Below are 27821 nucleotides of genomic sequence, written 5' to 3' on the forward strand. Positions count from 1 at the left end.
TACGAGGGCGTTTTCAGGGGTTGTTTAAATCACGGGGTGGGACGGGGTAGCCTGAGGGTGGTCACTATCGCCATACCTTGCCGTCCGCCTACACTCATAGACTGCTATAGTTGGTGGTAGCACCCTGGTGATCCCTCACTACCCTACCCCATTCTCACTTATTGTACATATCGACCCCAGCCCTAACATGGCTGCTTTTTCTTTTCCTTTTTCTCGAGCGTCTCTCTGGACCAGTGGCCACCTCTGATTGACTCAAGAGTGGAACCGAAGATCCCGGAAGATCCCAAACTGAGAGACTCCAAGCTTGTGATTTGTACCCTACTGGATATTGTGTTCTTGAACCCCTTTTTGAACCTAACCCGGTGTTTTCAAACCGAATAAAAACGGGTAAAGATAGACTCCAACTCGTGGCGACTCTCATTCTCCCGACCCCGTTCCCCACAAGTGGTGCCGTGACTCGGATCAACCAGTGAACCACGCCATCCGATACAGAATGGAGAACCTTTTGACCCAAATGGGAGCAGACCGGACTGCGTTTTCCCAAGCCATTCAAACCCAGTCCGATAACATTCTAAAATTGGCGGAGGGACAAACCCAACTAATGACTGTGTTAGGACAGGGAAGGGCTACAGCTCCACCTCCGGGCACTGTTGTACCGCTACAGAAGTTTAGTCCCAGCGAGGACCCCCTTGCTTTCTTTTTGAACTTTGAAAGAGCGGCAAGAGCCAGTTCCTGGCCCGGGGATAGATGGCCCTTCTATTTGGCGCCTTTGTTAGTTGGTGAGGCCCAAGCAGCTTATCAGACAGTGAACCGGGATGGAATAACTGCTTATGCGGTCGTGAAACAGTATATCCTCGATAGGTTGGGGGTAGACGAGGAAACCCATCGACTTCGGTTTCGTCAAGAGAAAGGGTCACCCGGGAATTTACCCAAAACCTTGTTTTTCAAATTAAAGGAGTCTGTGGACTTATGGCTAAAGCCCCATGAAGGAAACATCGATGCCATTATGAACAAAGTATATCTTGAACAGTTCATCGAGGCCCTTCCCTATAGCACTCAGAGGTGGCTTAAGCAACATGCAGGTTTAACGTTGGAGCATGCTATAGAAATGGCAAATTGTTAAGCCCGGGCTCAGGGTAAGCCTTATATGAGGGAACCAGAAAAAAACGCTAAAGTCTTGCCACCTGTTAAAACTGATAAAAAATTCCAAAAACCTATCCCAGAACCACCAAAGGAGCGGTTTCAACGTCCTGAACTTCCCAATTCAGGACCTCAATGTTATTACTGTGGAGAGTGGGGTCATATTGCTCGGTTTTGTCGGAAAAAAAAAGAAAGAGAAGACGAACCTATGGACGTGAGCTACGCCCCAAGGTCCATCCTGTATGCTCAAGAAACCGGAACCACTTTCTATGTACGGGTCTCTTTGAACGGTACTAGTATAACAGCCTTGTTAGATTCCGGCTGCAAACATTCAGTGATAAGAGAAGAGCTGGTAGACCACAAATCTCATTTCAGGGAGACGGGTCAGTATCCGTTGTGTCCATGGGGATGTTAAGGAGTATCCTGTAGCCAAAGTCACTCTGTACACACCTTCAGGGAAAAACATGCAAGTTATTGTAGGAGTTATGGCCGGTTTACCTGAACCAATAATCATAGGGACAGATAACCCTTCATTCAGCACTTTGTTGTTAGATACCCTTCACCACTTGTCCCTTCCCCGTGACACCTTGTTAGCCGCAGAACCCTGGGCCAGGGACACCCATTTTAGGACTGCCCAATTGAACGATGCAAGTCTCACCAACGCATGGCACGTTGCACGAAACGGACAAGATCCGTCCACCAGAAGTTATCCCACGTTTGTTGAAAAGAATGGCCTGCTTTATAGACTCGCCAAAGCTGATGCTGAACCTCAACTGTTGGTCCTGAATGATTTTCGTGATCAGATATTGTTTTTTGGTCATGCTCATCTGTTAGCTGGCCACTCTGGGGTAGAAAAAACGAGTCAGTCCATATTGCGACATTTTTTTTGGCCAGGTATTTACGCCCAAGTACAAAAATATTGTCAGGAGTGTAGAATATGCCAGAAACAGAACCCCTACACCCCTCCTCCTGTCCCTTTGGTACCCATGCCTATTATAGGGGTCCCATTTGATCGTATAGGAATGGACTTAATCGGCCCTTTGCCGAAATCCTCCCGAGGACATCAGTACGCCCTGGTCTTGGTTGATTACGCCACGCGATATCCCGAGGCTTTTCCTCTTAAAGCTGCCACTTCAGCAGCGATAGCCCAGAGGTTAGTTGAGGTGTTCTCTCGCATGGGTTTTCCGAAAGAGATCGTTACCGATCAGGGCACCCCTTTTGTTTCTCATTTGATGCAACAGGTATGCAAACAATTAAACATCAAACACATTAAGACATCTGTGTATCACCCGCAAACAGACGGTTTGGTTGAGCGATACAACGGCTCCCTTAAGCTAACCTTAAAAAAATTGTTGTCAGGTGATGGGAAGAACTGGGACCAGTTATTGCCCCTGGCCCTCTTTGTGCTCCGTAGCCAGAAACAGTCCAGTCTAGGGACCTCTCCATTTGAATTGTTATTTGGGAGACCCCCTAGAACACTTCTTGAAATTACTAAAGATAGTTGGGAGACTGAGGGAGCACAGGAAGCTGAGGCCCTGTTGGATTACACCAGGCAACTACAGAGCAGGCTACACAAACTTAGGACACTTGCTCACGAGCATTTAGCGGTGGCTCAAACCAAACAGAAAACCCTATATGATCGTGGTACGAAGTGGAGGGTGTTGGATGTAGGTGATTGGGTTTTGATTCTATTACCCTCCTCTACACATAAAATGAGGAAGGAGTGGCAGGGACCCTTTAAACTTTTGAGGAAAATAGGACGCACTACCTACTTGGTACAGTTAGGAAGAGGCAAAACCCAAATGTATCATATCAACATACTTAAAAAATGGTTAGGGCCACCCCCCCCCCAGGCAGTCAATGTGGTGTCTCCTGCACTCGATACAAACCATACAGTCAGTGCTGCTCCTATCAATCCTGATCTGTCTATTACCCAGCAACAAGAAGTTAAAAACCTGCTCTTGTCTCATACAGAAGTCTTCTCGGATCAACCGGGCCGAACCCACTTGGCGGAACACAGTATACCTACTCTCCCCAATACAGTGGTAAAACAAAAGCCCTACCGAATCCCAGAGGCAAGACGCTCAGCATTCCAGGCCGAGGTAGACAGTATGCTGAAATCCGGGATCATAGTTCCTTCCCACAGCAACTGCTGCTCACCGGTGGTCTTGGTACCGAAGCCTGACGGTAGTATCCGCTTTTGTATCGACTTCAGGGCCGTTAACCGGGTGTCTAAACAAGACGCATACCCCTTGCCTAGGGTCGATGAACTACTGGAACGCCTTGGAGAGGCTCGGTACATCACCACCATAAATCTCACCAAGGGATATTGGCAGATACCCCTTGCTCCTAAAGACATGGAAAAGACGGCATTCTCAACCCCTTCTGGTCATTACCACTTCACGGTACTTCCCTTTGGTTTGCATGGGGCGCCAGCAACGTTTCAGAGGGTCATGGATACACTACTGGCACCTCACTTACACTATGCGTCGGCCTACCTGGACGACATTGTAGTGTTTAGCAAGACATGGGATGACCATTTGAAACACCTCGGGAATATACTGACCAGTCTAAAGGATGCCAATCTCCACATTAATGCAAAGAAGTCCCGATTTGCTTTCCAGCAGGTCAAGTATCTCGGGTACCTTTTAGGGGATGGGCAGATTAAGCCCCAGACTGAGAAACTGGAAGCGATCAAAGCATTACCCTACCCCTCTACAAAAAAAGAACTCAGGGCCTTCTTGGGGTTGGTGGGTTACTACCGCCGATTCATTGCTCAGTTTGCTAGTTTGGCAGCTCCTCTCACTGACCTCCTCGGGAAGAACATCAAGTCTGCTGCACTCCCCACTCCTTTTGTTGTGCAGACTTCGGCCTTCCAAGCTTTAAAGGACGCTTTAACTTCTTCCTCTGTTCTCATTTCTCCTGATTTCCTCAAACCGTTCATTCTCCAGACGGACGCTTCTGGGGTTGGTATTGGAGCGGTTCTTTCCCAGGAGGATGAGAATGGGGCTGAAAGACCTGTGCTCTTTATCAGTCGCAAGCTGTTTCCTAGGGAACAGGTGTATTCTACGATTGAGAAAGAATGCCTGGCTGTCCGTTGGGGAGTGGAAAAGTTGAGATACTATCTCGAAGGGAGGCCGTTTGTGTTGTATACGGACCATGCTCCCTTGACTTGGCTCCAGCGTAACAGAGGGAACAACGATCGCATCCTGCGTTGGTTCTTGGCCCTGCAGCCTTTCCAGATCGAGGTCCGTCACCGGAAGGGTTCTTTGCAGGGGAATGTTGACTTTCTGTCCCGCTATCCGATTCCCCCCGATCGGGTCAATCCTGGGGGTGGGATGTGTCACGAAGCCGAGCTCCCTGACCTAGATGAGCTCCCTGACTCGGACGGACGGGGTGTACCTGCTAACGTTTCTTCCTTTCCACCCCGTCCGCAGGATCCTTTGGACGTTTCCTGGGTTTCCCCGGCTCTGCCTCCAGTACATTCATCTCTGTATCCAGCTTCTGTGACGCTGGGGGCGTGTTCTCCGGCATCTCCAGCGGTCGACCAATCAGGTGGCCGGACGTCATCTGACACTACTCAATCAGACGAGCTGGGGGCGTTTAAGGAAGCCCCGTCTTGGATTGTCGGCGCGGAACCTTTGGAACGCCAGCCGAAGCACGAGGAGGACGCCACGGAGGAAGAAGGAGGAACTATCGTGGAACCGCTGCTGGGACCCCTGGAGCAGAGACTCGACAAGCCAGGAGGCCAACGTTACCACGAGCCGCCCCGGCACACTTCCAGGGGAGAAGTGTGGCTCCACAAGGTACAAGGGCGTTTTCAGGGGTTGTTTAAATCACGGGGTGGGACGGGGTAGCCTGAGGGTGGTCACTATCGCCGTACCTTGCCGTCCGCCTACACTCATAGACTGCTATAGTTGGTGGTAGCACCCTGGTGATCCCTCACTACCCTACCCCATTCTCACTTATTGTACATATCGACCCCAGCCCTAACATGGCTGCTTTTTCTTTTCCTTTTTCTCGAGCGTCTCTCTGGACCAGTGGCCACCTCTGATTGACTCAAGAGTGGAACCGAAGATCCCGGAAGATCCCCAACTGAGAGACTCCAAGCTTGTGATTTGTACCCTACTGGATATTGTGTTCTTGAACCCCTTTTTGAACCTAACCCGGTGTTTTCAAACCGAATAAAAACGGGTAAAGATAGACTCCAACTCGTGGCGACTCTCATTCTCCCGACCCCGTTCCCCACAGACTCCTCCTTTCCTCCTTAAAAAACTTGAATTTCAGTCTGCCGTGACCACTGCTAAAACTGTGATATTAAATGTGCATCCTAATGTAGTGGCTTTTGGGGAAAATTGTGAGTGTAACAAATTGCTTAAGTCGTTATACGGAAATTTGAATTTGTTTCTTTTTTAAACTTTTATAGACTGTATGCTGTTTTCTCCATCTTGTCCCTTCCCTACTCTGATCGCCCTGAAGGTGTAGCCTTTGACTTGGCACTGCACCGAAACGCGCGTCGGCGTTTTGGCAGCTTTTTCTCATCATCTGGTCTCCCACATGCTTGTGGGGAAATTAGTGTGGACAGAATATTTTGTGCTACATCTGACTCCGGAAGTATGATGAGTGGTAAACGAGTGAAGAATGGATGGGTATGCCTAACTGTAGAATGTGTTTGATGTGGTTCCATGAGAATGTTTGTTGTGTTGTTTGATTGAATGTAACTGGTTTGAAAAGGTCTATAGCTAGTAAACCATTAATTAAATAAACCTAACTTGGTAAATACATTCTGAGTTATAATTTATAGCCCACTATGATGTATTTTTTTTACATCCGATGCGACACGCCGGTCTTACAGAGAACCCCATGCCGTGAGGGCCATACCCCGCCAGTTTTGAAAAAGTATCAGATATATCGCCAATCCATATGAGCTTTCATCTGGCCCCTGGCTAATATATATGTGATCCTAATCTCAGATCAGCTGCCTAGATTCTAGGTTCGTCTTCCATATACATTGTATTGTTTCTCATCATGGGGTAATGCATTTATTCAAGGAACAAGCACTACCTATCCTCATCATAGTTTGAAGAGACACGAAGCTCCGACGAAATATATGTTTTTAAGCCAGTTTTTCCTCTCATCTTGAGCATTTCATTGCAAAAGACGGGTCACCTGACAAAGGCTGCCAAGCCGAAACGCGCGTAGTGTGTGCCATTTACCGCTTTCCTTCCATCGTCTCTTTTGTCTTATGCTCAATTGTGTCTATGTTATATGTTTTTATGAACTATTCTGAATATAATGCTTAAAAATACTAAATTATTAGAAAAACATATCAGTTTGTAGCAAAAAAAGTTTATATTTATACTTTATACAAAAAGAACTATCAGATATAAAAATATGTGTCTTTGAATAATAAAACTAAAAAACTGATCCATATAGTTGGTAAAAAGTCTTTGTCATAGTGGGCTATAAATTATAACTCATAATGTATTTACCAAGTTAGGTTTATTTAATTAATGGTTTACTAGCTATAGACCTTTTCAAACCAGTTAGTTTTCCCTATGTATAGCTAGTGCATTCGTTTATAGGGGTTGGAAGGTTTATTTAAATTATTTATTGTATTATACTACTGTTGGAATTGATTTTGTTTGCAATGAAATAACAGATTGAAAAAAATCATAAATGGAAAAATAAATAAAATCATGTTTTGTATTTTCCTAAAAATATGGTCTTGTGTCTGATTTCAGTGAGCTCATCTTTGTATGTTATTTGTTAAGGACTCTATGTGAGCCGTTGGATTAAAAACGGGGGGCAGTCCCTTTCTTTGTGTCTATAAAGTTATGAGTTGTACTTGGCCCAGTTTGCAGAGTCATAGTCATAGTTGGTCAGAACAGAAGCAAACAACCTCAACCACCCGGCTGAGGTCCAGTAGCGCCTACCAGTCCCATTCTATACACCCACTCCACACCGAGACCGGTATGACACTGTGTAAATTATTTGTACATATGGGACAGCAGTTTGAAAATGGATACCTCCTTATGAGATACAGTGGGCAAAGGGTAAAGTGCTGAATTGTGTATGAGCTCTTCTGCCTAAATACAAACATTTCACTTACGGCTAGATGTATGAGAAGTGCGGTTGTTTGCAAATTACCCAGAATCGCCAATTGTGTTTAGAAATAGCTATTAAACGGTATTTGAAAGTGGTGTGTTTTGGTCATCCCTTGCAAATACAAATTCAGTACCTGTTTTGAGACTGAAATTCAGTTGCAAAATATTGAAAAGATACCGGTATACCATTCGCAAAAGGGAAGAGGTCTCTTACAGCTCCCTTCCTCTTTTTGACTGTAAAAATATTTGTTGAGAGCGGGCAATAATCCAGGGCAACACTGCCTAACCTCAAACAAGCTTTTCTGAAACAGGAAACTTTATTTTAACATAGCAACATTTCCTTGAATGAAATGGAGGTGCATTTAACAAAATCGTTACATGGTGGTCTGCTGAACCTAAAAGAAGATCATCCAGTGGCGTAGCTCGGGGGGGGGGGGGGAAACGTCGGTCCGCCCCGGGCGGCACTGTTTTTGGGAGTGGCAGAGGTGAGCAAGTCATGTCTGTCAACTACCCCTGTCCCAGAACAAGGTGTCTGTTGCCCCCCCCCCTCCCCCCCCCCTCCCCAACAAGTCATCCGTCGGCCACTACCCTGCCTCCCCCTCTTACCTGCACTGGGCGGCAGACTTATGGTACGCCCCGGGTGGCAGTAGGTCTAGCTACGCAATTGCCATCATCCTTGTGATGGCCACTAAATGGAATCAGTCAGAATTTGCAATTCACCTCATTAATATTAACAAGGCAGGTCGACTGTGACCCGCTCTGATTCCTTATTTTGCACATCGACCTTTTGGTACATTGATTGGTTTGCAAACTAATTCAGTTGTCGATCAACCTCTTTTGGTGAAAACATTTTAAGTACATCTTAGAGCTTTCTGCAAATAGCGTTATATGATTTTCCACTACCTGGTAATTTTTATAAAGCAGATGCACAAAGTTGACTCAGGCTCTTTTGCAGTACGCTAATGAGAAAGTATACAATACTTCCAGAATGAAACATGTCCATGGTAAAACACTGGAGTACATTTATCAATCCTATAGACTATCTACCCTGCAAGCAATGCACATGTCAATGGATGGCATGGAAAACATGGGAAACAGCCACAACAAACTCATTCCTTACATCGTATGCCTTTACAACACAGTCGTTACAACGACTGCATAATTACAACGCAAACCACTACATCGCACGTCGTTTCAACGACTTGCTGTAGGGGCCACACTGGTGTTGGATTTAGAATCCAACATCTTCCCAGCTGATGCACAAACTGGAGGAGGAATAATAAATTATACTAATCCTAAGTCCAGCGCGCCCCCTACAGCCAGTTGTTGAAATGACTTGGGATGTAATAGCGTTGTAACGACGCGTTGTAAAGGCATGCGATGTAACGCATGCAAAGTAAAAGAACAATAGTTACTTACCTGTATTCTGTGGTGCTCCAGTATTGGTGTCTTTCATAGATTCACATGCCTGAATCATTCCCCGTCGTCGGAGTGGGAGTCCCATGATACATAAAAAAGCAATAATTTGTATATAGGAAAACCAAAACCCCTGGTAATACCAACCAGGAAGTAAAGTAGCCCTAAGCTACAATGGAAAAAAAACTTCCACACTCATGACTATCCTAGTCATTTTGTATAGATCAAACTACAGCCAATCAGGCACCAGCACCCACTAGAATGCTCTCCCCAGAGCCTCAGGCTCTCAGATTTTCTTGCACAGGAGTGAAAGTAATATTATCACCTGAGGAGCCTCTGAGGGGAGGTGGGCGGGTGCATGTGAATCTATGAAAGGCACCAATACTGGAGAACCACAGATTACAGGTAAGTAACTATTGTTCTTCTCCAGTATTGGGGTGTCTTTCATAGATTCACATGCCTGAATGAGAGTAAATAGCAGTACACACCATCCTGCTCATAGACGCCTCTTTGCATTCCTATGCATATGTACATTGCAAACAATATTACATGAAACATAATCTTCTAGAAGAGCATAGAGGCGGAGGGAGAACAGAGGCTCACCTTATTTAAAAAGATTGCGAAGCACTGCTCGTCCCGCTGAAGTATCTGCATCGCTGGCAGCATTCAAGCAATAGTGCTTGGTGAAGGAATGCGTGCTGGTCCAGGTTGCCGCTCTGCAGATATGATGAAGAGGCACTCCAGCAAAGAGGGCTGTCGAGGAGGAGACCTCTCTCGTAGAATGCGCTCTTGGCAATGACTGCAATGGTCTCCCTGCTTGTTGGTGACAGAGACTAATTGCTGAGGACACCCAACGGACTATGGTCTGCTTAGATACAGCGTATCCTTGACGTATCCTTCCGTATGCTACTAAAAGCTGATCTGTTTTTCGCAATGTAGCAATTCGTTGGAGGTAAAATTCAAGACATCTCTTGATGTCCAGGGAATGCAAGGCCTTCTCCGCTCTTGTTTGTGGATTAGGAAAGAATGCCTTTAAAAGCACCGGCTCATTAAGGTGAAAGTCGGATGGAACTTTAGGCATGTAGCTTGGATTGGTACGTAGCACCACCAAATTTGAAGTGAACTGTAAAAACGGAGCTTTGATGGTGAATGCTTGAATGTCACTGACTCTACGTGCCGATTTTAGAGCTAGAAGGAGAGAAACCTTCCAGGAAAGGAATTTTTGATCCACTTTATTAATAGGCTCAAAGGGGTGACGCATGAGCTGAGAGAGTACCACATTCAAGGACCAGGAAGGAGGTGGACGCTAAACATATGGGAACATTCGAAAAAGGCCTTTGAAGAATTGCTGAATTATTCTAGTGGAATACAAAGAGTTAGAACCATCTTGACAGAATCTGGAAATGGCCACTAAAAACCCTTTCAGAGTTGAATGAGACAAGCCAGACTTAGCCAATTGAAGAAAGCACGGTAAGATCTGTTCTGGTTTGGCATGGAGTGGATGTTAGTTGGTCGCGAGACACCAGACACAAAACATTTTCCATTTAAGTTTGTAAGTCTTAATAGTAGCAGGTGCTGGAGCATTGGCTAGAACTTCTTTACAATCCTCCAGAATGTTTAGATGGGCGAATTCAACGTGTTGAGGAGCCAAGCTGCTAATTTCAAGGAAGCAGGGCCCGAATGACAAATTTGACCCTCTTGCATTGTTAAAAGATTTGGTAGTGTTTGAAGTTGTATGGGATTGCACTCCGAGAGAAGTAGGAGCTCGGTGAACCAATATTGGTGAGGCCACCTCGGCGCGATGAGGATGAGGCGGCATGGCTGCTGTTTCATTTTACGGATGACACTGGGAACCAAAGGAATCGGCGGAAAATTGTATGCAAATATTTGAGGCCAATTCATCGAAAGTGCTTCTCCGCATGAATCCTTGTGGGGAACCCAACTTGCAAAGTATGGGCTTTTGTGGTTCTGCTTCATCGCAAATAAGTCCAGGTCGGGATGACCCCACTTCTGAAAAACTCTGTCCAGAGTCGGCTGATGAAGTTCCCATTCGTGATTTGTCACTGTCGCTCGGCTGAGAGAATCGGCGAGGACATTGGACATCCCTGGAACGTGCGTTGCTGACAGATTTATCCTGTGATCTAGAGCCCAACTTCAAATCTCCTGGGCCTCTTGAGAAAGAAGGGACGATCTTGTGCCCCATTGTTTGTTCAAGTAATGCATACTTGTTGTATTGTCTGTTCTGATTAAAACTTTGGATCCGTGTGTATCACCGTCCGAAAAGATTTCAGGGCCAGAAAAATTGCTCTCAACTCTAGAAGGTTGATGTGCCACTTCTTTTGATGTGTATCCCATTTCCCATTGACGGTCATTCCCTGTAGGTGTGCCCCCCATCCTTCCAAGGAAGCGTCCGTGGTGATTGTGTAACTTGGTATTTCCGTTAGGAATGAACGCCCTATTTGCAGATTCTTTTTCCGAGTCCACCATAGAAAAGCCTTTTTCATACTGTAGGTTATGGCGATCTTGTTGTCGAATGACCCTGACACTTGAACCCATTGTAGATTGAGTTCCTCCTGGAAAGGTCTCATCCGGAGACGGCAGTTGGGTATGAGAGGGATGCAGGATGAAAGCATCCCTAGGAATGACTTGTACATTCATACTGAAACGTACTCTTTTTGTCGTAAGTTGAGGGCCATCTTGCAAATCTTGAGTTGTCTTTCTTTTGAGACAAAGGCTTGGGTGATGTGAGTGTCTAATGTTGCCCCCAAAAACGATATCCTTTGTGACAGTACAAGATGGGATTTCTTGAAATTGATTGAAAGTCCCAGAGACTGGTAGAGCGAGAGGCATCTTTGGACATGTACTCTTGCTGCTCTTAGAGACCTGGCCTTGATAAGGCAATCGTCTTAATACGGGAAGATTGGAATGCCTTCCAAGCGAAGATGTGCCGCCACTGGGGCTAATACCTTCGTGAATACTCGGGGCGCTGAACGAAGCCCAAACGGGAGAGCTTTGAATTGAAAGTCCCTACCAGCCACTCTGCACCTCAGAAATTTTCTGTGCCTGGGGAGAAGGGGCACATGAAAGTAGGCATCTTGAAGATCTAGGGTAGCCATGTGATCGCCTTGGGAAAGAAGCTGGAGGATTTCTTGAAGTGTTAGCATCCGGAAGGACACCTTCTTGAGGTATTTGTTGAGGGCGCGTAGGTCGAGAATGGGGCGCCATTCTCCTGTTTTCTTTCGTATGAGGAAGAACCTCGAATAGAAACCTCTTCCTCTCAGTATTTGAGGAACCTTCTCGATTGCACCTTTCCGAATCATTATGTTTATTTGGGACAGAAGCTCTTTGAGGTGAGCTGGTGGTGGACCTTTTGGAGGTGAATGTGGAGGGATTTTGACAAATTCCAAAGCGTGTCCTCTGGCTACTACATCCAGGACCCACTTGTCCATAGTAATCTTGGACCATTTTGATAAGTAATGGGATATTCTTGCTCCAACTTTTGAGTTTGGTACTGGCATCGGTGGCGGCAGGTGGCAGTTCCCATTGTCTTTTAGCAGAATCTCGTCCCAGATAGGAGGATTTTCTTTTTCCTTGCAAAAAGTTGTTGCTTCGCTGTCTGTATGTCTGTTGTTTATACGGTTGATATCGCTGGTTACCTTGTCATGAATGGTACGAGCGATGCTGAGAATATCCTCCTCTATTTGAATAGGACCCACGTCCTTTGGCGCCACGAAACGACGATTTGCGAAATTGCAGGTTTCCCCGCGACCTTGCGGTGCCTGTATCTTTCTTTATGGCCTGCAAAGCCTCATCAATGTGCTGGCCAAATACTCTCAATCGTAAGGCATATCTATTATCTTTGCCTGGACTTCTTGCCAGAAGGAGGTTGACTTCAGCCAATATTGTCTCCTTAAGACTGCTGCGCCCGCCAACTGTCGGAAGCCTGTGGTTGCCACATCCACAGCTGCGTCAATCATCTCTGCAGAGACGTACTCCCCTTCATGTAACACCTTCTTTGCTTCTGACCTCTCCGGTTTTGGAAGCTTTTCTAGATATGGAGATATGTCTGACCACATCTGTCTATCATATCTCCGTACGATTACTAGGGAATTTGCTGCTTGGATAGTAGTCGCAGCTATAGTTGACACCTTTTTCCCGATGGAGTCGGGACGTCTTCCATCTCTGTCTGGTGGGGTGGTCACTTGTGAGGATGGGTTCCTAGCCCTATTCTGAGCGGCTTGAGTGACAACGGACTCTGTTTTAGCTTGTCCGATAAGGCATGCAGGTGATGCAATGGGCGCCTTGTACTTTTTGTCAATTCGAGGTAAGACTGCTGGTAAAGAATTTGGAGTGGAGATGACTTTCAGGCACTCCTTCACAATGAAATCTATTTTCGGGATTGTCCTCACTTGTTTGTGTGGCTGATCTTTAAAGTAATATAAAAAACAATCCTGCTGTTTACCTTCCATAGTAATCTGAAACATCTTTGTTGCTCTTTCCATTACTAGATGGAATCCACCAATATCAACAGGTGGAGAGTCCGCCGTATGAGGAGCAGTAGGTTATGGGGTCTGCGTCTGATGATTATCCTGCTCCGACAATACTGAATGGTCGTCCACCTCTCCTTCCTCTCTATTGTCATCAGTGGTGTTACACGTATGGTGGGATTGTGCTGGAGAAGGTGGATTAGAAGATTGTACCTCAGGTACTGGTGTCAAAGGAGACTGTCTCGGGACTTTCAAGGCTGAGGCAGGTGCTTGCGTCATGGGTGTCGCCGGAAGCGAATCTGCAGACTCAGACAGAGGGAACCGGCAGTAATAGTAAATTAACATGTATTGTAGATTTGTAAGAAGGTTTAATGGCATCTGTGCTGTTGGTACTGCTGCAGGGGCTTGAGCAACTGGTGCAGGAAAAAACTCTTCCTCTTCGTGATCATCCTCCTGCGTCTTTATTAACAGTTCTGACGGACTTCTGGCCACTCAGAAATTGACGTCCTGATTATCATCCTCCGCTGAATCCAAAAGCTGTTCAGGCAACTTTAGGGGTGAAAGAGGCAATAGCGTAGAGCCTCTCCTTTGTAATAATGAAGCTCCCGATGACGGTGAAGTAAAAGAGGCAGCAGACGGAGCTGCGGACCAAACCTGCAGATCCGTACATGAAGACAGAAGAGGTGTCGATGGACCCACCGTTGACGGGGCTTTCAATGTTGACGATGTTTTCAACGACGAGGTAAGTTTCGTGACGAAGCCTTCGACGACGATGTTAACTTCGTCATCGACGAAGCTGTCGACGACGGTAAAACTTTTGTCAACCAGGAACTTGTAGATGACGGTGGAATCTTCGACGACGATGTCGTCGTCAACGATGGACTTCTCGTCAACGGTGTGGTCGTCGATGGCAAAGCTGCATTCGTCGACGAGGAACCCGTCGACGGGATGACTTTCGTCAATGGGCTAATCTTCGTCGAAGATGCACTCATCGACATTATCATCTTTAACTTCGACGACGAAGGAACGTCGACGCTTGATGGCTGAATCTTCGTCGACAAGATGGGTCTCACTGAAACCAAGACCATCGTTGACGGTGAAGAAACCGTCGACATCACCATCTGAGGCTTTGGCGAAGAGAAAGTTACCGTCGATGTGGAGAAAATACTGTAGACGGGACCCGTCTACGGGTCTGAGGAAATTTTTCGCTGACAGTCTTTTAGATAGTAAAGACTTTGCAGACTTTCTCAGGGGCGTTTTGAGTCCAAATTTAGAAGGTGGAGAAGCCTTTTTTTGCGGTAGAAGAGGAAGGCAAACTAGAATCCTTAGCTTTTCTCAACACCTTAGCCCCAGGAGAAGATACCTCATCCTCAATCTTTCTCTTTCTGGAAGATATAGAAGACCCCGAAGCCAAACTTCCTACCTCAGATAGAGGATCATCCTGGTCCTTAATTTTCTGCAACCATAATAGAAAACAACCTTCTCTGTCTCTGAAGGTCCTGCAGATCTTACAATCCTTTACCTCATGATCAGGATATAGGCAATAAATGCACTTTTTGTGGGGATCTTCTTTAAAAAGCCTAAGCTTCCCACAAGACTCACATGGTCTGAAGAGAGATTTTGAAGAAGACATTCCAAAAATAGGAGAAATACCAGTCAGGTTGAGAAGTACTGAGCAGAGCCTGGGGAACACCCTTTCACACGACGTGCGGTAGAAAATCTGAGAGCCTCAGTCTCTGGGGAGAGCATTCTTGTGGGTGCTGGCACCTGATTGGCTGTAGTTTGGTCTATACAAAATGACTAAGATAGTCATGAGTGTGGAAGTTTTTTTTCCATTGTAGTTTAGGGCTTCTTTATTTCCTGGTTGGTATTACCAGGGGTTTTGGTTTTCTTATATACAAATTATTGCCTTTTTTATGTACCGTGGGACTCCCACTCCGACGACGGAGAATTATTCAGGCATGTGAATCTATGAAAGACACCCCAATACTGGCGAAGTATATATTCGGAAAACATACACCAGACAAACTCATAGGTTTTTCCAGAGGGCAAATAACACTTTCTAAATCATAGAGAATGCAAAAAATCCTCTGAAAATCATATATTCACGCCCATGCCTGCTGGACATCATATTTTATGAATGGCACTCTTTTGTCCTGAAACATCTGGATGATGTTTGCTGCCCATGGACATAAAAAAGCTGGTAATGCTAAATTGCAAATCCAGACAACCATACTGCTTTTGTTTGAGATGCTTCTGGGGGAGATCAATCAAAATGGAAAAGAAATTTCATAGGGCACATCATGATGGCAGGATGGAAGCAATTCCATTGGAACTAGCTTTCAAGAGCCCTCTGTCATTCTGAGAAGAGACTGATGAGCAGAAGTTTAATCTCAAAGGAGTCTGAAATAGTGAAGAACATTGTACCTTGGTCTGCGTCTGTAGAGCTTGTAAAGCTGATCAACTTGATGAGTGGGAACATCTGAAAACTCCTTTTTAAAGCCTTTGTCCATGAACTAGAAAACAAAGATTTAAAAATAAGATATTTCTAATCCAAATTACACTGATATTAAGCAAAATAAGAGTGGTAACATTGATCAACTGTGCATTGAAAACAGAAAAAAAACTCACCTTATCTTCTGAAACCAAGTAGTCGTAGTTCTCTCTGAAAGATTCAACTTGCTCGCGAAATGTCTCAAGTGTTTCTGAACTAATTGCCTTTAAGAGAAAAACCAATTAATTTTTTCTTCCTTTCGCATTCACGTTTCCCACAATTTCTTGTGAATTTGGATTTTGACAAATTCTGCAATACACATTTAAACACAAACAAGTGGACAATGGGGATGACTATAATAAGAAGATAAGGACAATTTCCTTTGTATATTCTTGTATATTCTTTGGGTCTTGATTCAGCAAATAGATGGTCTAATCCTAATTAGAAAAACAGTGGCGCCCACCTTGGTGCTGCCTAAGCTGGACTACTGTAACAGTTTATACCTTTGGTTACAGAAACAACATCTAAAGAAACTTCAAATGATACAGAACGCTGCAGCCAGACTCCTACTGAAAATACCCAAGTACCAATCAATTAAAGAAGAGATACAGAGGCTCCACTGGTTGCCTGTGGTGCAACGTTCTAAGTTTAAGGCACTATGCCTTGCCTATAAAACATTGAATGGGGCAGGACAGGTACCTTTGAAACATCTATTCTCATGGTACCACCCAGGCAGGCAGCTAAGATCGACAAATGCCAGATTAATGCTGGTTCCTAAGATCCGAACTGCTAGCTGGGGAGGTCGGAGCACGGCCTATTGTGCAGCAAAACTATGTAATACTCTTCCTGTTGCCATGAGAGAGTTGAACTCCCTCTCCTCCTTCAGAAAACAATTAAAAACGTGGTTATTTTCAAACTAGTCCCTTGTTTTCCTTCCTCGTCTTAAGGTCCTACTCTAGTTCAGCGCCAAGACACCCCAGGGTATACGTGCGCTTTAAAAATCTCATTAAAATTAACATTAACATTAATTACAGACCACTGAACAAAGGGAAAACTAGCATGAAACATAGAGATGACTAAATCTTACAGATCAAAGAAGAAACCTGGGCAATTTTACCACAGTGACTTTGATAGGCCTACTGGTAAGAGTGGCCAAATGTGCTTCTGCCTTTAGATGTTGTGTGCACTTCTCTCATCAAGCTGCTGTTGATCCACCACAGTGGTACTGTGGAGTTACTCTGGGAACCAGGTGCTCTGTCGGGGTACACAGGTAGGCTAATGGGACTTATTTGATGCAGCTCAGCAGGTATTGTGATTATTAGTGCCCCTTGCTGGGCTATATGCGAATAGAGAATACAAAGTGCATGGAGCCTACAGGCTGTGAGTGTCTTCTGCAGTTCAATTGCAGTTTGCTGAGTGAAGTGGCATGGAGTTGCTACTCAAAGTATTACAGAAGCACCTGTTACTATCTTGCGGAAGCCACAGAACTCTCATATATTTCTCTGAGACCAACAAGTACGTTCGATGCACTAAAAAGAGGCTAGGGATATCAGCCCACCTTCAGGATCAAACTCACAGCACCATTCAGTGCGTGTCAGTGCCCAACTGTTGGCAAATTACTTGACTGATCACTGATATGAGATGGCGTAAATGGGAGTAAAGGGAGGTGTGCAGGGCAGAGTACTGAATGCTGAAGAAGCGGGGGAAGAGAATAAGGGTAAGGGAAGAACAGGAGGAAGAAGGAAGAAATTATCTAGAGGGTCAGCAGGGAAATTAGGGTAAAATAGTTAATGGCACTACCAGTTCCGGGAATGTTCATAAAGGGCACCGATAAGGGCTAGTGCTAGCACGAGATGCAGATTATACAAGACAAATAAGACTAGTTAGATCCTGTGGGAGCTTGGGTAAGCTTGAATGAGCACGGTCACATACAGAACATGCAAAAATAAGCTTTCTTTCGTTTTCCATTATGACTTCAGTGTTTTCTTTATTATTATGAGTCTTAGTATTAATCAGTTCATTAACATCATACAGAAAAGAAAGGAGAAAATGGCCAGCTAACAAGCGTTTTGCCTCTGTGGCGCACAGGCCCGAGGCTTCTTCTGTGTACATAGATAAAACAAATATGTAACCAAATCATACATTTAGAAACACCCACAATGAAAGGAGAGACATAACAGAAAATGACAAAACTGAAGATACATTTTCTTTAAACTTTAAATCAAAGGGAAAAAAATAAAACAACAATTTTCTCATTGCTAACTGGTGTCAAAATGTGAAACAGGGCAAGGGCACACTGTGAGGAACCCTAGTTAGTTATTATTCTTAATTTGGTTGTGTGGTGCTGGTGCAGTTTGTAGTAGAAAAAGAAGGAAGGTGTTTGATCAGGTATTACTCCTATTATGACAGGGAAATGTCTCTAGTTGTACATTAGTCAGCAAAAGATAGTGAGTTGATTTTTTCAATCATCAATGGCATACAGCACAACAAGGAGAGTGGGGGACCGCCTTCAATGCCGAAATAATAATGGGAAGGGTATCATGCGGGTAACATCCATCTGAAGTCTGGGAGAAGAGATACGGGGATGGACTGGTCAGTTAACAGAGTCAATCAATATAAGCTTTATTCGGTATAGAATAACAAATCCAATAAAATCCATCCTAAAAACATACTAAACGAACAAGTTACTTACCTTCGCTAACGATTTTTCTGGTGGATACAGTTTCTGCCTGTGGTGTCCTCAACTTCTGAATTATCCCAACTTTTCTCCTCAGCTCTCCCACGTTGACGAGGACTTCACAATGGAACGGCTCCACCTGCGACTCCGCGTGACGTCATTGGAGTCATAAGAAGACCTTGTTGGCGTGCTGGCGCCAGTTCCACCCATTTTCATGGAAATTCTTCATCATAGACATTTCCTAGTCCCAAGTATCACAAGATTCTAACAATAAATCACATAAAATACACATTAACTATTTTTCTGTATAAGCAGTGGGTGGGTCAGTGAGGAATCCAAAGGCAGATACTGTAACCACCAGAAAAAGCATTACTGAAGGTAAGTAACTTGTTCTACTGATGGATACAACTGCCTGTGGATTCCTCACCTTCTGATTTGAAATCCCCAAGCAGTCAGGCTCACGGGGGAAGGTGCCTGCCTGCCTATACCATACAACCATTCAGCACGGAACGAGCAAAAAAGCCATCCCGCTTCACCTCTGAATCCAAAAGTGTGGAGGTAGTCTACTGTCATATAATAGGCCACAATGCAAGAGAGTGTAGACTGGCTGATGAGGGCTGAAAGCCCGAAACTGGACCTAGGATGCTTGTTTCCAGTACAGAGAGGACCTGGCCTGGCAGTTCGGGCTGGACTGTTCCCATTGGACCCAGGGTCAAGACCGATTTGCATATGGCTGGGTCCAAACCGAAAGCGGCCCAAAGGACCTCAAGAACTTCCGGCCCATCTCCCTGCTCCCCTTCTCGGCAAAAGTCACTGAGAAGATTGTCAACAGACAGCTGACCCGCTACCTCGAAGACAAGCACATCCTGGATGCATCCCAGTCCAGCTTCCGCAGCAACCACAGCACCGAGACCGCCTTCATCTCCGCCACCGACGACATTAGGATCCTGATGGACAAAGGACAAACAGCCGCCATCATCCTTCTGGACCTATCAGTAGCCTTCGACACGGTCTGCCACCACACCCTATCAGCACGCCTCCATGACGCCGGACTCCAAGAGAAGGCCCTGGCCTGGACCATATCCTTCCTCTCCGGCAGAACACAGAGCGTCCAGCTCCCACCTTTCCGCTCCAAGACCACCGAGATCATCTGCGGCGTCCCACAGGGATCTTCCCTCAGTCCAACACTGTTCAATATCTACATGGCACCACTCGCCCGAGTCGCACGACAACACAACCTCAACATCATCTCCTACGCTGACGACACCCAGCTGTTCATATCCCTCACCGAAGACCCCCACACCGCCAAAGCCAACCTCCACAGAGGAATGAAGGCCGTCACCGAAAGGATGAAGCACAGCAGACTGAAGCTGAACTCAGACAAGACGGAGGTCCTCATACTCGGCTCCACCCCTTCAGCCTGGGACGACTCCTGGTGGCCAACATCGCTGGGAACAGCCCCAGAACCCACCGACCACGCTCACAACCTGGGGATCATCCTCGACTCCGCCCTCTCCATGACCAAGCAAGTCAACGCCGTCTCCGCGCCCTGCTTCAACACCCTCAGAATGCTCCTCAGAATCTTCAAATGGACCCCCCCCCCCCCCCCAACACGAGAAAGACCGTCACCCCTGCCCTCATCACCAGCACACTGGACTACAGGAACACCCTCTATGCAGGAACAACAACCAAGCTCCTGAGACGACTGCAACGCATCCAGAACGCCATGGCATGACTGATCCTAGATGTCCCACGACGCAGCCACATCACACCCCACCTGAGAGACCTACACTGGCTCCCCATCGACAAGAGGATCACCTTCAAACTCCTCATCCAAGCACACAAGGCCTTCCACAACGCCGGACCAGAACACCTCAGCAACCGACTCAGCTTCTACACCCCCACCCGCAGCCTCCGCTCTGCCAACCTCCCCCTCGCCACAGTTCCACGCATCTGGAAAACCACCACCGGCGATAGATCCTTCTCCTTCCTCGCCGCCAAGACCTGGAACACTCTCCCTATGGACCTACGACAGACTCAGGACCTGCCGACCTTCAGAAGACTTCTCAAGACCTGGCTCTTCGACCAGTAGCAGCTCCCCCTCCCAGCGTCTTGAGACCCTCACGGGTAAGTAGCGCGATTTACAAATGTATCTGTAATGTCTGTAATGTAATGGCATGGTGAGCAAAAAAACAATGGATGTAGGCCCAGATCTCTGTACTGGGGTGAATGTATGACATTGTTCTGCATTCTGTCAATCAATTGTTCTTTTTGCATTTGTCACCCCGAGTGGGATGGGTATGCCCAGACGTGGGTCCCGTGCTCTCCATGCCACTGGAGTCAAGCTAATCTGGCTGATGAGGGCTGAAAGCCCGAAACGATCCTAGGGTGCTTGTTTCCAGTCCTGGAAGGACCTGGCCGTGTAGTTCGGGTTGGACTGTTCGCATTGGGCGCAGGGTCAAGACTGGTTTGCATATGGCTGGGTCCAAACTGATCTCTGTACTGGGGTGAATGTATGACATTGTTCTGCATTCTGTCCATCAATTGTTCGTTTTGCATTCAATTTTCTACTTAACAAAAGAAGTAGACCCAAACATCACCTTATGCTTGATACATTGGCTTGCCTGTAGAGTAAGTGGTCAAATTCAGCCCTATTTATTCCAAGCAACAAATAGATTCACAAACGCCTCTGCCTATGATACAAATAACAGTTTAACCAAAATCATAACAGACAGATGCAAGATACATGAAGCACTAGAAGATATGGGAAGAAGAGGACATGTTTTAGGAAGTTATAAAAGACATGAATTCCTGAAAGACTATATGATACAGCTGGAAAAGCTAGCAGTATACGATTACGATCTTAGATGTCAAGTCAAGTCAGTCAAGTCAGAGAATCTTATATAGTGCGCATATCACCGCTAGGTCTCATGGCGGCTGCAAAGATTCCAGAGCCTAGAGGACAAATCCGATTTACGAATATTCCTGGTCAAACAGCCATGTTTTCAATTCTTTGCGGAAACGCTGGTGGTCCACCATAGAAAGAAGATGAAGCGGTAGCTTATTCCAGAGAAGGGGGCAAGAAAGGAAAACGATCGTCCCCTGTTGCGTGTGGTGCGGACAAGAAATGGGGTGAGAATAGATTTTGAACTGGATCACAGTGTTCTTTTTTAGTTGATATCTTTTAAGTTTTTTTCACTAAATAACCAGGCCCAGTACCATAGATACTTTTATGAGATGCTTGTTTCCGGTTCAGGGCAGACATGGCTTGGCAGTTCGGGCTGGACTGTTCCCATAAGGCACAGGGTCAGACTGATTTGCATATGGCCATGTCTGAACTGGGGTGGTGGAGTGAGCTAAAGAATGATGATGGATTAAACCCAGATCAGTTGACTGGGGGTGAGTGTTTAATTTGCTCAAGCCCTCCGTCCATCATCCCCTTTGGTATCACTTTTATGAGTTAGGCACATGATTTTGAAGTGACCTCTTTTCCTAACTGGAAGCCAATGGAGGGACCTCAGACTTGGGACTGAAGGAGATCTTGGTGGTAGGTTTAAGATCAGTCAGGCCACAGTATTCTGCAAAACTTGCAATTTACAAAAGAGGTCTTCGTTTAGGGAGGCTAGTAAGGTATTCCCGTAATCCAAACCGCTTACAACTAGGCCCTGGACGAAAGGCTTCCTGGCTTCAATAGGTAGCCATTTAAAGATTTTGCGTAACTTCCTGAAAATCCTTTACCAAGTGCCCAGCACAAGATTGACATGATTTTTCATGGATAACTTGTTGTCAATCGTTATTCCTAGGTTGCAGACTACTTGTTTAGGGGAAGGGCGTGGGCCCAGTGCCTGGGGCCACCAGCTGCTAGACCAATACCCTTCGGCCCTGCCAAACAGAATGATCTCGGTTTTGCTGCTGTTCAGCTGCAATTTATTTTCGCCCATACAGTTGTTAATGTGGGTCAGACAGTTTTTAAATTGGATCATTGTGTCACTAGTGTCAGGACCAAAAGTGATCAGCAGCTGGGTGTCATTGGCATATGACACGACCTCAAACCCGTAAGCCCTGATTATCCTGGCCAGTGGTGTTACATGAAGATTAAAGAGTATCAGGCTCAGAATCGACCCCTGGGGAACTCCAATGCTTACTGGTCTGCTGCATAAGGCTAGGGTATCGATGTGCACAGTGGTGGAGTGATCCTTTAAATAGTTTTTAAACCAGTCCAGGGCTTTCCCTCGACCCTTATCTCCCAGAGCCGTTGTTCTAAAATGTCATGGGAGATGGTATCGAAGGCAGCAGACAGGTCTAAAAGAACCAGCATAGCTGATTCTCTTTTATCCAAAGCCAGCCTGATGTTGTCCACCGTCTCTACTACTGCCGTTTCGGTACTATGCGCCAACCGAAATCCTGATTGCGATGAGTCAAGGAGACCATGACTTTCCAGATTGATGGGAAGCTGTTTATTTACCAAGGATTCGAGAGCCTTCCCGAAATAAGGCAGTAGCGAGATGGGACTGTAATTGCCTGGTTCTCTGGAATCTAGAGTTGTTTTTTTCAGAATAGGTCTGACTTGCGCTGTTTTCCATCTTTTGGGCACCATCGCTTGGTCTAGTGACATGTTAAAAATCTCTGTTATCAACGGGGAGGTAAAGGATCTGCTGGGGAGTCTGATTTGATCTTAGTGATGGCTTCTAATACCTGTTCACAGGTTAGTTTTAAATGCATCCAGCAAAGGCACCGGCGATTGGCTACTCGCCACTGAGTGTAAATCAATATTGCTTACGTTGTCTTGGGGGAAGGATCCATAAATGGATTTAACCTTTTTGTCGAAAAAGGAGGATATTCTATTGACCCATTCTTGTGTGGGGGAAAGGGTACGCTGGTTGGCCTGAGGAGTAGTGAACTCATTCAGAATTTTATATTGCTCTTTACTGGTGTTAGCAGCCTTGTTAATCCTTGCTGTTAAATAGGTCTTTTTGGCTTCTTTAACATTGTTTAAATAGGTACGGTAAATTAGTTTATGTCTGATTTGATCTACGGTAGTTTTGGTTTTCCTCCAGTGCTGTTCGGCAGTTCTGCAGGAGAGTTTCTCAGTTTTTAGTGCTGATGTAAACCATGGAGATGCTTTGGCCTTGATCTTAACTCTTGACATGGGTGCTATTATGTTCAGGGCATGCATGACAGCCTCTTCAAAGTCCGCTATTACTTGATCTACATTATCTGGGTGTGTTATGGCATCAACGTTAAAATAGGTGGAGAATGATTTAGGGGTGACTTTACGCCAGGGTGTAATTAAGGTGCAGTCGTTGTCCTGGCTGATTTTAGGATCAACCATGAAAATGCCATATTTTAGCAGATAATTATACAGACATTCATGATGCTCTCCAAGATGGCGGTGAAATAAGGCCAACAATGCTAATAAATGGATCCATTTTCTCACAGTAGGGGTGGAGTCACAATCTCATAATTTCTTGCCAGGGGAGATTTCTGTAGGAGGAGGGGCTAAACGCCACACACACAAAAGGATGTAAGCCCATCTGGAACACTTATGCCTCTAGTTTACATCACTGTTAGCCCTACTCCTAAAAATATAAAAGTGATTAAAGTAACACATTTTTAGGTCTCGCGCCTGCGATGCATATGGCGAAGCCATATGCCATCGCGCAGGCGCGATACTAATGCTGTCGGGTCTGCTTCCCAGGAGACAGTAGATGTCACGCGCACGCTCTGGAAAGCGATCGGCGCCGGCCGCGCGCGTGCGTTTCCCAATCTCCTGTCTCTCTGGGAAGCACACAAGCATGCCCAGCAAGCCCCGCCAAGGTAACTTTGAAATAATCTTTATTTCTTGTTTTCTATTCTAACTGGTCAGCATGTTCTTTCACAACCGTATCCTTCTCTGCATATTTATGTCCGTGGGGCTACAGAATGCCAAACATCGGAGGTTTATAGCCTTTCCTAGTTTCTCTTAACTTCTTCCCACACACTTCAGCCTTTCGTCCTGCCTAAGCCGCTCACACTTTTACCCTGCCTCCCCCTCCGCCCATCACAACATTCTTGCAGGTCTCCCCCTTTCACCACTGTCAGCCATGCCCTACGGCTCCACCCGGGCTCCCTCTACTCAACCACACATCCTTCGACCATTGGACCGTTCCACTCCTCCCCCCACCCCTTAACACTTTCCAACCGCTCATTCCTCCCCAAGTAGTCACTCCTCCGCTTTTCATCCCTCAATTTGTGCACTCACCCATCAGCCCTCCGCTCCCTCCTGCAGTCCCCCATCCACTTATCGCTCTCACCTCTGCACCCACCTCTCTCACTTTTCTTAACTGCTTCTCCTAATCATCTCGCCTCCTCTCTCTCCATTCTACCCGTCAATCACCCGACCAGGACTCTCGCCGGTCTATCCGTCAGTCCCTCACCTATCCACCGATCCCTCACCCATCTACCCTTACGGTGTCTATTACTACCCCAAACATCTCTTCCCCACCCGCTTGTTTCTTTCTCAACTCATCCACCTCTACCTCCGCACTGTCCCAATCCGAACTCCTCGGCCACTGTTCTTTATTTCTCTCACTCATCCGTCCGGTTCCTTTCCCTCTCCTGGTACCTCACACTATTGTTACTTTCTTAACTCTGTGCACTGTACCCCATCCCCAGCCTCCGCACCCCGCTCCTATATGTCACATCCACCTCACTATTGTCTTCCTCTCGTCTTTGCACCCTCTTCTCATCACTCACCCTCCACCCATCTCTCACTTTCACCCTCTCCCGTTTCTCATCACCTCCAACCTCTTCTCACCCCTCCGCCCTGTTCCCACCTCACACCCTCCACTTTGTTTCGATCACTCACCCCTGCCCCCTCCCCCTGTTCCTATCTCTCACCCACCATGATTATGCTTGTTTTTCTTTCTGCTGCATGGTGGTGGGCACGCCCAAGGGGTTACGTAAAAAAAAAGACCATGCCCTTCCAGAACCCTCACCATTGGAGCTGTCTTATAAGTAACAGCGACAGGGTTTCACATTTTATCTGAAATGTCTCCTTAGAAAAAAAAAAACACATCTGTTCTGGACCAGAGGCGTGATACGCCCACTGCGGAGATCTTTGTGGTCACACCTACAGGCTCCAACCCTTTAAAACACATGTGTGGGGGACTTTCAGCCACAGGTTCCAACGCAGGTAAAACATCTGAGCGGGTAGCCCCATCTACAGTGTGCAAGTAGCATGTTACAATGCGAGTCACTGCTCAAAGTTTCATCTTACCTCAGTTGATAACATAAGCACTACTGCGTTGATTGGTAAAACCGGTGGCTATACACTATTTACGAAGGTTAGGTAGGAAACTGCAAAATCGGCGGCAGTGGCTCGCGCAGAATCAGTTTTTTAGGTGTATCTATATTACTTTGATATATTATGTTGTCAAAAAATCGAAAATAAACACGTTTTCCTATAAATGCATTTCTCTACCTACCAGCAATCAAGCAGTTGTTTTCCAGTCTCTGTCACCGTGTTCATATAGGGCAGTCGTAACCTATGTAAACCCATTGATTTTATTTTTGTTTAAATGTAAATCATTCCATGTCAAGCCGTGTGCTTCCAGCCTGCAGGCGGCTGCACCGCTCTGCGACCAGACGTTTGAAGCCCATGTTTTGGGCCAAGCAGAACCCCGTCACATTTAAACACAGCCACGTGCATTGGAAATAAATAAAACAACAGAATGAGTCTTGTGACCCTAGAACTGGATGTACAGACGATTCAAGGGCTTCCAAGGGGTTTATAATCCTGCAGTGCCGGTCTAAATCTAGCTGCTATGAAGTGCAAATGCGTCATTCATGCTGAAGTAACCAGGGCCTTCCACACATTGGACACTGCGCTGCCTCACACAAACTGCGCTGCCTCACACAAACTGCGCTGCCTCACACACACACACACACTACGCTGCCTCACACACACACTGCGCTGCCTCACACACACTGCGCTGCCTCACACACACTGCGCTGCCTCACACACACACACACTGCGCTGCCTCACACACACACACACACTGCGCTGCCTCACACAAACTGCGCTGCCTAACACACACACACACTACGCTGCCTCACACACACACACACACTACGCTGCCTCACACACACACTGCGCTGCCTCACACACACTGCGCTGCCTCACACACACTGCGCTGCCTCACACACACTGCGCTGCCTCACACACACTGCGCTGCCTCACACACACTGCGCTGCCTCACACACACACACACTGCGCTGCCTCACACACACACACACTGCGCTGCCTCACACACACACTGCGCTGCCTCACACACACACTGCGCTGCCTCACACACACACTGCGCTGCCTCACACACACACTGCGCTGCCTCACACACACACTGCCCTGCCTCACACACACACTGCGCTGCCTCACACACACTCTGCGCTGCCTCACACACACACTGCGCTGCCTCACACACACACTGCGCTGCCTCACACACACACTGCGCTGCCTCACACACACACTGCGCTGCCTCACACACACACTGCGCTGCCTCACACACACACTGCGCTGCCTCACACACACACTGCGCTGCCTCACACACACTGCGCTGCCTCACACACACACTGCGCTGCCTTACACACACACTGCGCTGCCTCACACACACTGCGCTGCCTCACACATGCTGCGCTGCCCTCCCTCACACACATACTGCGCTGCCCTCCCTCACACACACTGCGCTGCCCTCCCTCACACACACTGCGCTGCCCTCCCTCACACACACTGCGCTGCCTCACACACACTGCGCTGCCTCACACACACTGCGCTGCCTCACACACACCGCGCTGCCTCACACACACACACACTGCGCTGCCTCACACACACTGCGCTGCCTCACACACACTGCGCTGCCTCACACACACTGCGCTGCCTCACACACACTGCGCTGCCTCACACACACTGCGCTGCCTCACACACACTGCGCTGCCTCACACACACTGCGCTGCCTCACACACACTGCGCTGCCTCACACACACTGCGCTGCCTCACACACACTGCGCTGCCTCACACACACTGCGCTGCCTCACACACACTGCACTGCCTCACACACACACTGCACTGCCTCTCACACACACACACTGCGCTGCCTCTCACACACACACACTGCGCTGCCTCTCACACACACACACTGCGCTGCCTCACGCACACACACACACTGCACTGCCTCTCACACACACACACTGCGCTGCCTCACGCACACACACACACTGCGCTGCCTCACGCACACACTGCGCTGCCTCACACACACACACTGCGCTGCCTCACACACACACACTGCGCTGCCTCACACACACACACACTGCGCTGCCTCACACACACACACTGCGCTGCCTCACACACAGTCACACTGCGCTGCCTCACAAACACAGTATGGAGCCACACACTGCTGTGTGTCACTCACACTGTCCTATCACACACACTGCGCTGTTACACACAAACACTGCCCTATGACACA

General features: G+C 46.9%; 1 protein-coding gene across 2 annotated transcripts in view; it reads right to left on the bottom strand.

The window, feature by feature from the left end:
- Positions 1 to 27821, bottom strand: part of CFAP43 (cilia and flagella associated protein 43) — a 922989-nt gene that overhangs the window by 162678 nt on the left and 732490 nt on the right. For both annotated transcript variants that reach the window (XM_086922745.1, XM_086922746.1), the window contains 2 exons: positions 15782 to 15868; positions 15578 to 15666 (listed from right to left, as the gene is read on the bottom strand). In XM_086922745.1, coding sequence (XP_086778871.1) covers positions 15578 to 15666; positions 15782 to 15868 — 176 coding nt within the window. The remainder of the gene's footprint in view (positions 1 to 15577; positions 15667 to 15781; positions 15869 to 27821) is intronic.

This window comes from Lissotriton vulgaris, chromosome 5, assembly GCF_964263255.1.
Source record: "Lissotriton vulgaris chromosome 5, aLisVul1.2, whole genome shotgun sequence".
Lineage (NCBI taxonomy): Eukaryota > Metazoa > Chordata > Amphibia > Caudata > Salamandridae > Lissotriton > Lissotriton vulgaris.